The 14,978-nt window shown below is 43.3% G+C and overlaps 1 protein-coding gene across 1 annotated transcript; it reads right to left on the reverse strand.

Moving 5' to 3' along the window:
• Window positions 1-11,900: 11,900 nt before the first annotated feature.
• On the reverse strand, window positions 11,901-13,022 carry LOC124775599 (CARD- and ANK-domain containing inflammasome adapter protein-like). Its single transcript, XM_047250430.1, has one exon. The coding sequence runs from the start codon at window positions 13,020-13,022 to the stop codon at window positions 11,901-11,903; it is 1,122 nt and encodes a 373-aa protein (XP_047106386.1).
• Between the last annotated feature and the right edge of the window lie 1,956 nt (window positions 13,023-14,978).

The following is a 14,978-nucleotide window of genomic DNA, read 5'->3' on the forward strand; positions in this document are numbered from 1 at the left end:
GAAATAAATGATGTGGCTGTCGATTCACTAAATAGTGTATTTCAAGCAAAGGTTTTTGGAACTTATATGACAACTTGAAGCTTTTCATATCGATCAAATTGATGCTGACCGAATTCTGCTTTTCTATGGGACAGACGTTGGTAAAGACAAGCAAACATTGCAAAGGGGCATGTTTCTAGTTGAGTGCAGAACGACGAAATTAGTAGTGGGTAATTTGTCGGGCATTAGAAACATTTTAAGTAGAGAAAACTGTGTCCCATACGTGTAATGTTCATTGAATTTGTGAAGTTTTAACTGTACCTGTAGCTTCTTGTAACTCTGAGCGGTCATTTTCAGCACTTAGGCGATTGAAAAGGTTTTTGCGATCAAAAATAACCCAAAAAAGATTGAATTATTTGGCAATTTCGAATTTTCATAAGGTCCTAAAAATATTGGCATTACCAAAATTACAAACAAATTCATAAGTGCAAATGATGTAAGAAGGAATGTGTTTTATATTGGAAGTTAACATGTCATTACTATAATTTGAATTACAATATTTACAATAATAATATTTATTATTATTATTTGGTGCCTTTATGTAGTTATTTTGTAGTTTCTGCTTACAGGGAGATCGCAACATAGATCTTTCTGCAACAGAATTAAAATTATTTCCATTTATGTAACTTTTTCATTTTCATTTCCATGAATATGTTATTTTCTTTTAGTAACGTGTTGATAATATCATTACCTCTTGCAATCATTGTGGATGTAAGTTATTTGAAGTATACAATATTTGATAATTACAGAGCTAACTGGCATTTTATGATTGAATTAAAAGCTGAAAAGCAAACTAAAAATTCAATAAAAAAGAATCAATTAATGTTATAATTCCGTATGTTGAGACTATTCATTACAGTAACCTATCCTTATAACACAAACCCACTAATGCGACAGCCAGGACATGACACAGATGCCTTTGCGTGGGGGGACACATGGTCAGTGTGGTGTCAGAGTACTTCCTGGTACTCTTTTAAGACTGTTTCGACCTCGGAAATGTATGTCTTCTGGGTACATCCAAGTACATTTGGATCTGGGCTTGAACACGTTTCTCTTGGGTTTTGTTCAACCATGTTAACGACTGACCTGGGGAAGCCTCAAGTTATCCTTACAGTATCGGTATACTTTATCACAGCAAAGCCATTTATTACACAGGCGGTGTTCATAAAAGATTATAAATGAAAGGTAATAATTTTCAAAAAATACGGAGACTCCCCAGAAAACATATACCACGTTCCCCCATTGACAAACATACACAAAAAGTTTGGCCCCTTGCTTACACATGAAGCTCATGAATGTTACAGATTCCACTGGTATCATGCACAGAGCATAAATATTCATAACTGAGATGTTACACCAGAATATAATAACCCCATCCGTACTATTAACGCAGTGTGTGTGAGTAAATGCCTTTCTCGCTTTGAATAGTGGCGTTCTTTATTTTTTGTCAAAATGTTGCATTATATAAAACGAAGTAACTGCTCCCGACATACACATATTAATCGTTCTTGCAAACAACGTTAATTTTTAACTGGTTTATATAAGGCAAACGTCTGCCAAGGCAACCGTCAAAGCTCATCTTCTTGGACGTAATTAGTGGTCGCCTTCATCACGACTGAAAACATTTCTTTTCGTTTCTCATTGGTGGAGATACTCATGCTTTGGTTCCCAGAAATCGTGTCGCTAGTTGCTGAATTTCAGTTGTTCTTGGTTTTTTTCTTTTTCCCACGTTTGAACCGAATGTGAACAGGCTGAGAAACATGTAAGATGAGCCATAAAATACAGCCAACACGACAAAGCACTGCACCTGGATTTGACGTTAAGAGCATATATAATGATATTAGTAACAATGCTTAACTATTTCAGTGACTGTATCAAATGAAAACAAAATAAATAAATAAATATTTTCGACAATAATAACATAAGGGTCAGTCGTCACAACTTTAATCTGCTAATAGTACATTTTGTGCATGAAGCATGTAGTGTTTATTATTTTGCTTTCGAAATGGGCGTTAAGACCACCAACTGGAAATAAGGACACATAACGTCGCGTTTTGTAGTCTAAAAGTTACTGGAGCACGGAATAAACAACAGGTGCTCTTAAGAAGGCGCCTTTTCGGAGCGTCAGTTTAGAAAATAGCTGTAAAACGCTGACAAGTTACGAAAATCGTCGTCATCAAGAAGTGTTTTAAGAGATGGACAATTGAGGAAAATTTCTGAGATCGGTAGCCTACAGAAAAAAGAAGGGAAGAGGGGGAGGGAGGAAACGAATTTCATAAGAAATGTATGTGGCTTATTTGTTTGTGTGTGTGTGTGTGTGTGTGTGTGTGTGTGTGTGTGTGTGTGTGCGTGTGTGTGTGTGTGGGTAAGAGAGAGCGAGAGAGAGAGAGAGAGAAAAAAACAAAATTTCGTTGGTGAATCAAAACGTAAAGATAAAGCGGCGGGGAAGCAGAGAAGACGATTAAATATAGAAGATTTTACAGAAGACGACATTGATTTCAAATTTCTGGATAGTTATAATTCCGATGGATCCTCCTGTAAATCTCTTCCCCAAAGTCAAAGAACAAGTTGACGCCACGATTTGTGTGGTGTGTTATCTTTAAGAGGAGGTTAATTTTAACAAAACCATAAGGCCCCTTTGCTTTAGTTTTTCACACGATAAACTGTTGCAGAGATTCACTTGATATCTTGATTGATTAGGTTGATGATATTAAGTACGTGAGCTATAATCGGCGCTTGATTAGGTCCGCCTATCGACTTCACTCAAGTGATAAACGCGTTGTCCAGCGTTCATTTCTGGGAACCAGTGGTGATAAAGAGGAAGGGTTGCAACGAGGAGTGAGCTAATAGTGGATTATGTATTCCCGTTCCTGTTTCACCAGATACTAACGTTTAATATGAAATATTACTTTCTTGCTCATAATTATGCACTACCATTAAATTCCTTGTCGACTGGTACACACATAGTGGTGTCACATTAATCAGCAAGCAGCGTAAATTGATCACCGAAAATTTCCAGTGATATCCACGCTAATGAGAGTAGCGATTCTTAACTAAATTATCTGTCACAATACGAGTCAGAGAAGCTGTACAACGCAATATTGTAATACAGATGGGTTACAAATTGTCCAGGTGTAGGCGCAGTCAATGAATACGAGAAAAACTCACAAATGATGGTAATCTTCACCGGTTTCTGTTAAGACTGAGAAGGGCACATGAACGCCTTCGCTGGCCTGTTGAGTGGCGAAAAGTCCAGTTTCAACTGGTCATAAAGCATGACCGCTTATGTGTTACTCCCTACAGTGGTAAACGCAGTCACGCAGACCGCATAGTTGAGCGGTAATCGTGCAAAAGTCAAGTGTGACGTTTAATAATTTTTTTTCATAATGCGGGGCCACAGTCATAACATATTGCTTTAAAGTCAGTACCGCCATTAGACTGTTGTTTATTTACAGTGTTACATTTACACTTACACGATCATAATTTCGGCTTCAAAGTGCCATTATCAAGTGTTTTAAGTGTTATGCAGTATGCCATCTTAGGCACTGTATAACACTTTGTAGCCTCCCAACGATTTTAATAAATATAACATTCACATTTAGTATAACCTCCCAACAATTTATTTCCGTAACCTCGCAATAAAAACGTGACTAACCTCACAATAAAGTTGTGGCTCACATATAACCTTTCAATAATTAACTGACTGTGAATTTAAACTGGTAAATATTGGACGTCATCAGTGCTGCGTCATGGCCCCTGAAAGATCATTCTGAATCAATTGAAAATTCTTACCTCAATGAAGTCGCCGGATAACGCGTATATATCTGCTACTATAAGAAATTTTACTGGCACAGCCCAGTGCTATGCTGGCCGCTAGATTTGTCATGTATAAAAAGAAACAACTGATTTTTCTTTACGATAATCGGGATGACCATGTATAGGAGCAATTAGTAAAATCTTTAAATTCAGATGAATGATTGCAAATGTTATTTTTATAAGAAAGATTATTATTAAAAGATTTTTAAAAACATTTACATGGGACTTGATATAACAATAGTACAAAATCAGTTGTTACAAACTGCATATGCGCTCGGCTGCTTTTACCTTATACTGCATCATTCAGCCACCGCCATCGCTGTCCACGACCGGCCCAACCGCCCGACTGCCTGCTGCTACTACTACTGCTGCCGACACTGCTCTCTGGTCTGCGATTCTATTGTAGCTTACATATCGCAGGCAGCGCGTGAGCAATCCGTCGAAATTACATCTGCTCGAGTGCACTAGCAATAAATTCCTTAGTCATGGACCTCTTAGAACTTAAAATCCTTGATAATGGCAGTTTGAAGCCGAAATAATGATTGTGTAAGCGTCAAGTGTGACGGTTTGGCTATAAGATGTGACGTCGCCTCCTACGTACTAGGGGGAAAATTAACAGCAATCGCTACATCATGGAGACTTTAGAGCCGGAGGAACTAACCTGCTGCAGGCTGTTCAATGTGCCACATTTCAGCAGGACAATGCCCGGCCACATGTGGCGAGGAATGTAGAAGCATTCGAAGAACAACAGGTACCATGCTTTCCTGGCCTGCACGTTCGCTTGACATACCACCCATTGAACATGTGTGGGATATGGTCTGTCGGTTTTGATCCTCATGAAACCACTGTCTGTGCTTTGTAGACACGACTACAAACTGAATGTCCCCCAGCAGCATATCCCCTTTGATTCCATGCCACGATGTTCAGAGGCTCCGCTTGGAGCAAGTAAGCAAGTGGCCGCTTCACACCGTGCTGAATTCTCTCCTCAAAGTGCAAGTCTAGTTCTGTAATTCCAATCGTTAGTACATGGTCAGACAAATAAAAGTGCCCAGAGAACAAAGTTCCATAGTACAAAACACACAGCAAAGGAAGGACAGTACTAACCTGATTATAGTAGATGTTTAAAGTGACCACCATTCATCGCTTGACACCTTTAGGCCCTGGTCATCAAGCTGCTGAAGGCGGATCAAAGCTGGACTGCTGAAATTGCTGAAATCTCATCCGAAATTCTCTGCTACAGTTCTTGAAAACTATGGGGGTTGAGCGCATCACGGGGTGTGGTTATAAGCATACATTCACGTCCAATCGTATCCACTCTTCCAGGCCAATTTTTAATTGCCCCAGCCTGTGCATTGTCGTATCCCTAACCTTTAGAATAAATTTCATTGTAATCACATGTATTTTTCTTGGCGTTGCAATTTCCAGAAACAGTAATCTACAAATCTCTCTACAATGTCATGTTGTACGAAGCCAAGCTGTGACACATTCACAGGATAACATCCATTTCGATTAGCTACTCGAGAATAGTTTCTGCCTACATTGTGTTTCATCTTCTCTCTACCACAGTCACCAGCTGCTTAAACACACACACTACACCCTGCATCCACTCTTCAACGGCAATTACACTGTAAAGATAATCTAAGAAGTAACATGATTCACGAAATGAAGGTGCCAGCATGGGCAATACATGACAGACCTTCCAGTTAGGTGTTTGAACCACACCATAACGTCTCACAGCCAAAAGTCTCATCTTCATATGCATGGCTCAGGAATGAAGACGCTGATTTTGCATTCGAGAGTTTGCGATTAAAATCCACGTCTAGCCATCCAGATGTAGGTTTTTTTATGGTTTCAATAAATTGTTTGATGCAGTTTCCATGTTAGCTCCTTTGAAGTGAAGGCGACAGATTACATTTCTCACCCATCGCCAATCCAAGCTTGTTCCGTATCTCTAATGACCACGTCGTCGATGTGACATTTAACACTAATACTTCCTTTCCCTTCTTCTAAAAATTCTATTTGAATCTGCTCTAGACATCAGTTATATTCTCTCTATTTAGCTGCCTTTGAAAATTCCTGATTTCCACTGAACACAGGGTACCAGCCCAATTACATGAAACAGCACGAGACGAAAATTTCTTCTTTCTGTGGCTCGTTGTTGATTATGCAGTTGATGTACGACGTCCAGCTGATAAGTCATCCTGGTCTTCTGATGTACGGTCCGTTTCTCGCAGGTGCTGAAGGCATGCAGCTCCAGTTTCGTTTATTAATATACCAGGTTTAGTTGGACAATGTTAGCCAAAGCTGCTTAGTCATGCAACGAGTCAGTGCGGAGTTCACGGAACGCTGATTAGAAAATTTATAAATAAGAAGTAATTAACTAATAAAAAACGAAAAAATGTAAGAGCATATATGAATATGTAACACATTGCAATGATAAGTTCTCGGCTACAACGAGGATCTCGTGTCCAGAATAGAAAGAATATGCCGCAAGGAAACCTTTCACTTAAACTTTGAAGACTAGGGGTTTATCACAATTTTTCTGTTCTGTTAGAAACCCAGTCTAAATAAAACTTGCTAAATAGTGAAAAAATTTCCGAATAACGTTTAAGGTGTAGATATCCAAGTGCAAATCGTTTTTCGTCTAGTGTTCACAGAATGAATGTTGCAGACTTTTCTGAATGGGTCAGTACTATCAACTATAAATCCCATGATTAAATATATTTACGAGGATGGTCCAGTGAGTATTACAAAACAAAGCGGCCTACACATAAAGTTCGCCAACTTCCTCTGCATATCTGCTTGACCATACTTTTCTGAACTAAGAATATTCTTGGTTAGCGCACAGAATTCACTGGTATCTTTCTATATTATGGATTATACTGACAAATTTTAATTGGGGAAAAGAGGAGTTTGTGGCACAACTTGACAAGAAGAAGGGAACGGTTGGTAGGACATGTTCTGAGGCATCAGGGGATCACAAATTCAGCATTGGAGGGCAGCGTGGAAGGGTAAAAATAGTAGAGGGAGACCAAGAGATAAATAGACTAAGCAGATTCAGAAGGATGTAGGTTGCAGTAAGTACTGGGAGATGAAGAAGCTTGCACAAGATAGAGTAGCATGGAGAGCTGCATCAAACCAGTCTCAGGACTGAAGACCACAACAACAACAACTGACAAATAACTGTTAAATAACGAGTACTCGCATTTCATACATGTGTTTACGACAAGATACAAGGAAATGAGGTTATTTTGTGAAGAATTATTAAAAGGTAGTCGTAAATGATATTTTGACTTACTTTTGCTGGTTAGTGATACCCAGTCCCTTTACGCTGCAGCGGAATCCAAGGTCTTTATAACCAAAGGGAAGGGCTTTGGCCAATTGACAATCACATACACTGGTTTCCATCAGCAGAGGTAGAAAAAAAAATTAAAAAAATAAAAGAATCAACTTTTTATTTTTTTATTCAGTAAGTTTCAGCATGATAACAATGGGTAAGTATGAAATGCTTCGTAGCTAAGAAGGCCAATAGTTACACATGCTCCTTACAAAAAAATAATTGTTTAGTTTCAGAAGCTCATAAAATTTTCATCATCTTAAATGCTTTAACAGACCTCGTCACAGCTGGCCAATGTTCCCAGCATTTCGCTTATTACGCACGTTTCGCTGCCACTGCCACTGGGTTATTATCCAATATGAGTCTCAGTACAAGGGTGCTATGTGTACTGTCAAGGTTTCGATGTCTACAGGCAAACCAAACTCATGTAAATCCAGGTTGTTGACAGTTTGTAGATGGAAGCCGTTTACATTAAGAAACACAAATATCCTATTCTCTTTGTGGCATATAACAAAGGTGGCAAGCACTGCGTAAGCCGTTAGGTCTTAAATTGCATACACTGTTATTGTTATACTCGCTTTCAGCGCCAGGAAAAATAAGAAGGCGGGTGTTTGTGTGGAAATATCAGATGAAAGTGGAGGCAAACAGTTTAGTGAACAAGCTAACCCTTCAACATTCAGTACCCGAATGTTGGTAATCAAAGACAAACACTTAATAATATAATGCAACTACGGAATCCATTGTTCATCAGTGAACTGCCACAAATGAAATGTTTTTATGTAAGACGTACGCTCGTTTTCAGTTACCATATGGATTTCTGTGGCCTTCAGTGATATTTCTTCTTCTGTGAGAAATTAATGCAGATGAATAAGCTGTTTGTCTCATCTCTGCTTGTATTGCTTTATCAAACTGTATCCCTTGTTCTGAGATGAAACGTAGCTAAATTTCGTGTGGCTGAATACATATAGCTATGAGCAACTCATCACGGAATCGTCGACACAGTCCTCTACCAGCACCTATGAGATACTCGATTACGTGCCCTGGAAGAGACACATGCGTCTGCACTACTGACCCAATACCGCCACCATAGTTCACATATACACGCGCATAACCACCACCTCCAACACAGAGGAAACGCTTTCGAGGAAAAGACTGTGTCTTCGGCAACCATCAACTGATGCTGAACATACAGTTACTCAAAAGAATTAGAAATCTGAATGAATAGATGTGATAACAAGTAGGTAAACCTGTAAAATTAAACCTCCCATAACACCACAGCATGGCACAGCAATGGAACAACAATCAGTAGACGTTTGTTTCACCCCATGGCATGAACTAATTTTAAAACATGACGGTATAAATACCATAGTGTGCTGATCACCAAGACACATACTTTACTATGATACCCACGTGTAGCAGGCAGAGGACGAAAGGAGATGACAAAACGTAATCAAAGGCATACAGGGACTAGTCCACAGCAGTGCGAATAGGACAGCAGTTCTCACCGTTGGTAGAATATAATCTGGCAGACGCAGAAGGCAAGACTGGATGAATCACCAAAGATTAATCTGGACAGAAAGATGCCCACTCCTATGCACACAAAAATTATCGACGATGATACCTACAAAAATTTCAACAATGCGGCCACAATTTCATCGTAACAAACAAACTTACGGAATACATTTGATATTAAACGGACCCATCAATTCAGCTTCAGACTAGGAAACCAAACCATAGATGTATACACTGCCTGCTTCACTTTCCTCCATCCATTCCCATCCCTCTCCTGATGATGCCTCCCGAAATACTGCTGGCGAATTCCGAGAACAATCGAAGTCTGTGAACACAAAACGAATAAAAGCATCTGGTGTAAGAGCCCGAGCTACAGCACATCTTTGGCAGTACCTCTAAAACCACCAAGAAATAAGAATAACGAAATATGACCTAATATGACTTCTATTTTACACGACTGTCAAATGAAATGTTATACCATTCATGTGTCATTCATGCACCCCCAAAATACTTTCCCACTTTGACATTACCTACACTGTGACCAGTAAGTTAAATATTACAGTTTAGGCGGGAATAGACTGCAGGTAGATTGTCAGATACAATGGAAGGTGTAAGACAGAAATTACATGTAGTATCTGGGTCTTCATTCTACAGTGGAACCAAGGCAAGTCACCCAATTTTAACAGGAATGCGAATAAACTGGAAAAAAATTGCAGTAATAAAAATAACGGCAGAAAAATAGCGCAGAGGAATAAGGCTAGGATAAGACTGAAGCATCATACATCGGTATAAGACTGACTAAGAAGATACGTTGTGCGAAAGAAAATGTAATGTGACGCTATACCTTTCTAATTCGTGCCACTTCGGCCGCTAGTTTCTCAGTATTACTGCTTGTTTAGTCAAACAGCGGCTTGTTTGACGTAATGGAGTTGAGAGGACCTGGTCTGTCCCATCCCGGCAAGTGCCACTCATGGGACTGGTCACTGAAGTTACGTGTTACGAGTGTTACAAACAAGATCTATATACATAAAACTGATTGTTACTGGACACGATAGCAGCCTAGAATCGAATGATACTTCTGCAAATTTTCACTAGAACAAGAATAGTGTATGTCTTCAGTACTGTGCCAGACTTCTTGTTATTTTTTTTTTTTTGCAACTTAATCCTGGGCATTAATGGAGCATACCATCTGGTAATCTTTCATTTGTAATCTCAGTACGAGCTTCCACAATTTGCTTCTGTAATCTATAATATTTTCTTCTAAACTCCAGTTACTCATGTGCTGCTATAAAGGGTGTGACGGGTATAAGTGCAGAAGTTATCATATGTGGTATCTTAATATGTCCACACATCAGTATGTTAGCTGTTTTCCTCTGCGTCGAAGAGTCTTCCCATAAACACATCACAAAAATTACGAATTGAAGTTTTCTGCACGGTCGCAACTGCAGCACTAGGTGGCCTACACTTATCACTACGGAATAACCATCCTGCGCCCACGCTTCAACACCTGCGCAAGGGGAAATGCTATTAATGGCATGATCTTGCCAATGTATTTGGAGGTACTAACCGACCTAAAAAGTAAGACATGTAGTGGCTGTAATTAATAGTCTGAAAATGATGAAACTGCTAAGATGATGTTGTTCAGTACACCATTGTCGGTCACCAACAGAAATATCAGCACTTATACCCAGGTGTCAGAACCTGTATGTCCAAATTTCTTACACTAATCCTTCTTGCAACGTCCAGAACTGAATTAAACTGTCTGAATCACACTGTGTATATGTATGTTTGGCGTCAGTTCTAGCTCTCTTTAAAAAAAGCACAGTGGTAAAGGAGACAAACTGCCACAGGTGACTTTTGGTGCAGGGAGTGGCAGTTGATTCTCAATGCAAGCAGTTGTGAAGTATTTAGAAGAAGTCTGATTTATTCTTCAGTATCAGTTACACATTTTTAAATAGATCGTATGTTTCTATCTCTCTGGATAATCTTCAGATCACTTCACTACTCTGATATGAGTCTACCTGGAAATGCGATTCCGGCCTAAACTGTAATATTTAACTTGCTGTTCACAGTGAAGGTAATGTAAACGTAGGACAATATTTTGATGGTGCGTGGATGACACAGCTACGACAGGTTGCTGACGGAAGATCATCCAGAGAGATTGAAACACGTCATGTATTTAAAATATCCGGATGAGACTGAATGATAAATGGGAATTGCTTTAAAGAGCAACATAGTTGCTGTTCTCTCATTCCGAGTATATCGGCTGTAGTGATAACTTTAAAATATTTCAAATAAATACGTGATGATATACATTATTGTTTGGTTATACCACAACCGAACGATAACTGAAAATCATTGCATGATTTAAATACCTGGGAGTATGAGTACACGGAAATATAAAGCCCAAATAATACTAATCGTAGTATCGTCAGATGGCGTGCTATGATTCATTGGAAGAATTCTCAGGATAAGTAGTACAGTCGCAAAGGAGGTAACTTAAAAAACCTCTGGACGACTGATACTTGAGTATTCCTCTTCAGTCCAGAATCGACACCAGCTAGACTGGTGAAGGAAACTGAGAGGATTCGAAGAAGAGCAGCATGTTTCGTCAGAGGTTCGTTGAGTAATCGCGAAAGCATAGCAGAGGTACTCATCAAACTCCAGTGGCAGAGGTTAGAAGAGAGGCGTTGTTCATTACAGTGTATTTTACCACTGAATCCCTGAAAGCATATGTTCACAGAAGGGTGGACCAACATATTCGTTCCTCCTACATACAACCCCCGAAAGGACCATGAAGGTAAACGTAGTTTACTCCAACTGGTACAGAGGCTCATGAACAGCTGGTTTTCCCCTGCACCGTTCACAAGTGAAACAGTAGTGGGTGAAGTATTTGCAGTAGACGTAGTAAGGTAGCTTGCAGAGTATAGGTATAAATGTAGAATAAATGTTTATAGATCACAGAAATGAATTAATTACGTACAGTGGATGTCCAAAGAACTATTACCTAATGGAATGTTACATTTGCACTCAAGAAGAAGAGATATGTTTGTGGATCAAGCAGTAGGTGGACAGAAGCCACAGTGGACCATACGATCCAGTGGTGGATAGGAAAGGGAGGTGAAGAACAGCTTCATCCATGTGTACAACGCCTCGTTTATTTCTGTAGACAAGAGGTGGAAGACTGCGCACGTGATCAGTGCGGTGCGAGCCGCAGGCACCTGAGGACGTCCTTGTAGCCGAGCTGGCGCGCGAGGTCGGCGGGCGTCCGGCCGGCGGCGTCGGCGACGTCGGGGCTGGCGCCGGCGCGCAGCAGCGCCGCGACGGCGGCGGCGGAGCCCCTGGCGACGGCGCGGTGCAGCGGCGTCTGGCCCTGGTCGTCGCGCGGGTCCGGCGCGGCCCCCGCCGCCAACAGCAGACGCGCCACCGGCACGTTGTCGGTGCGCACCGCGTAGTGCAGCGCCGTCGAGCCGCTCGAGTCGGCCGCTTCCAGGTCGGCGCCGGCGTCGACGAGCGCCGCGGTGGTGGCGGGCCGGCCGCGCGCCGCCGCCACGTGCAGCGCGGTGTTGCCGTGCCGGTCGCTGCCGTTGGGGTCGAGGCCCGCGGCCAGCAGAGTGCGCACCACCGTCGCGCTGCCGTTGAGCGTCGCCCAGTGCAGGTGTGGCCACTCGCCCGGCTTCACAACCGTCTTCACGGACGGCAGCATCTGGCGGACGGCTTCCACGTTGCCCGCCTCGGCCGCGATGATGAGCTTGCGCATGGACCACTGCATGCAGCCGCTCAGGTCAAGGGTGTTGGCCGCGGCAGTGTGGCCGCACTCCTGGGCCAGGAGGGTGGCCGTCTTGCCGTCGCAGTCCTTGGCGCAGACGTTGGCGCCGTGCTCGAGCAGCACGTGGATGGACGCGATGGCGTCGTTCTCGGCAGCAGCGTGCAGCGCCGTCCGCCCCCGCAGGTCGGTGGCCTCCACGTCGGCCCCGGCGCCCAGGAGGATCCTAACGGCCGCGTTGCGCCGATTCGAGGCCGCCACGTGCAGCGCCGTCGAGCCGTACGAGTCCAGCATCGCCTCCACCAGCGACGGATCCACAGACAGCGCGAAGTTCAGCAGCGACACGTACCCCAACTCGCAAGCTGCCCTCATAATTTGGGCGGCACTTTCTTGGTTGCGGAGTTTCGTCTTCGTAATTGTCAGATCCTGTTGCGGTACACCAGCCTGCAGCAACAAATCCACCCAATACCAGGCGTTCGTTTCCTCAGCAAACTGCAATGGCGTCCACTGCAGTACCTCTTCCACCGTCAGGTCCTTCTCGGTCACTTTCATTTTGCAAGTCTTCCTGACAACATAAAATTACGTAACATGCAGTGCAGTCTTCCACAGACGGTATTTTCATCCTTGGTAACTTGCTACATGGGCCTTAAACTGTGGTCTAATGTATATATCTGAGCCTAACGTTTTGTCTTCTAATGCTGGACACATCATCGTACGCTACAAACTAGTACTTTCCAACTGCAAAAATCTCAGCAAGCCGCGGTCTCAGCAGGTGTGAGCCGTGGTAAGAATTGCTGTTTTGAAGAACGCGCTGCCACGCGTAGTGTGAAGCAGTCGACCTCCGTTTCTGGCAGTGGCGCCGCTCTGGCAATCGCAGCTTGGGTGTCTCCCTCTGGAGGGAAGGGGAAAAGTAGCCTGTTCACGTGCATTTAAGGGGCGCTATGAGCTCGCTAGGCGCAGATAATCATCGTAGGTCATACCACTCGCTCCTTCTGGCTCCTGGATTTTTCCCTTACCGTCTGCGCCCATCCTGTCCGCCTCACCCCCACTCTCACCTACCTTGGCCTCACCATTGACCATCACCTCACCTGGATCTCTCATCTCCGCTCCATCCAATCCAAAGCCCACAACTGCCTCCGACTCCTAAAACTCCTCTCTGGCCGGACATGGGGGTTGCACCCCTCTAACATCCTCCACACCTACAAATCCTTAATCCGTCCCATCCTCTCCTATGCCAGTCCTGCCTGGATATCTGCCCCTCCCCCCAAGTTCTATAATTCCCTCCAGATCCTTGAGCATCATTCACTCTGCCTCGCCTTCCGTATACGCCTCCCATCCCCACGCAGATCCTCTATGACCTCATTCCTTTCCCCCACCTGCTCCTATTCCTCAAACATATCCGCATACTCTACACCTCCCGCCGCCTTGATCCCCCTCACCCCCTGGTTGCTCCTCTCCTCTCCCATCCCCGCCCCCTGCCACATCTTCACTGTTGTGTCCCCCCTACCCTCCATCTCTACATCCTTCATCTCCTTTCCCAAGGTGGCTTCCATCAACTCCCCCTCTCACCCTCCATTTATCCCTCCTATCAACTCTGATCCTCACTCCCCCTCCTTTCCTCTGTCCTTTTCCCGGGCTCCCTCTCCCCCCCTTCCATCCTCCTTTTTCCCCACCTACCCTCTCTCTGCCCCCCTTCTCTCCCCCGAGTCCTTTTGCATTTCCCTCCTCTACTTTTTCCCATTCCCTCTCTTGTCTGCCCTGCCCCTCTCCCCCACTTCTGAGTCCTCTCCCTCCTTTGGTCTCCCCCCCCTCCTTTCGTTTTTTCCTCTCATCCCTCCTCGTTTTCCCCCTCATCCAGGTCCCTCCCCCCCCCCCCCCATCTGCCCTTGGCTAGGGAATGTCATCTTTGTGCCAACATTTTCGTGCAGTGTTTTACAGTGAGTGTTTTACAGTGAGTGTTCCATGTTGTGTGTCTTTTGGGAAGTGTTGCGAACGGCCATCATACTGTCGCTGGGTGTGATTTTTTTATTTCTTGCGAACAGAAACTAGACTGTCTATTATGTTACTTGTCTGATTCCTGTGTATTTTATTAACATTGCCAACCCCTTTGCTTTATGTTTTAACTTTCCACAATTTTCCGCCGTTTTACAATTTAAGTCACCGTTTTATCGCCTGTTTTTCCTGTTTCTTTTCTTCTTACGTTTTTAAAAAGTCTGTAGGCTGTAGAGCAGCGTACTAAGCTGCTGTCAGCCCGCCCCCTTCGGGGGGAATTGAAATTCAATAAAGGAAAAGAAACAAACTCGCTAGGCGGCGAGTCTGGTCAGTTGGTCAGCCGGGTAAGTGTGTGGCATTCAGTGTCTGTCTGTCGTCCGGAGTGCTAGTATGTGTTAGGCCGCCAGTCAGCTCAGAGTTTGTTCAGGCAATGGTCATTGGCGGTTGGATCGATCGGTTGGTCGGTCGCGCACTGGGACACAGGATGACTTGTCCGTCTTGAGCGTCGGCGCATGT

Source organism: Schistocerca piceifrons, chromosome 2, assembly GCF_021461385.2.
Source record: "Schistocerca piceifrons isolate TAMUIC-IGC-003096 chromosome 2, iqSchPice1.1, whole genome shotgun sequence".
Classification (NCBI taxonomy): Eukaryota; Metazoa; Arthropoda; class Insecta; order Orthoptera; family Acrididae; genus Schistocerca; species Schistocerca piceifrons.

What these genes read in the sequence shown, in the direction of transcription:
- LOC124775599 (XM_047250430.1), bottom strand. Translation starts at nt 13,022, where the DNA reads ATGAAAGTGACCGAGAAGGACCTGACGGTGGAAGAGGTACTGCAGTGG.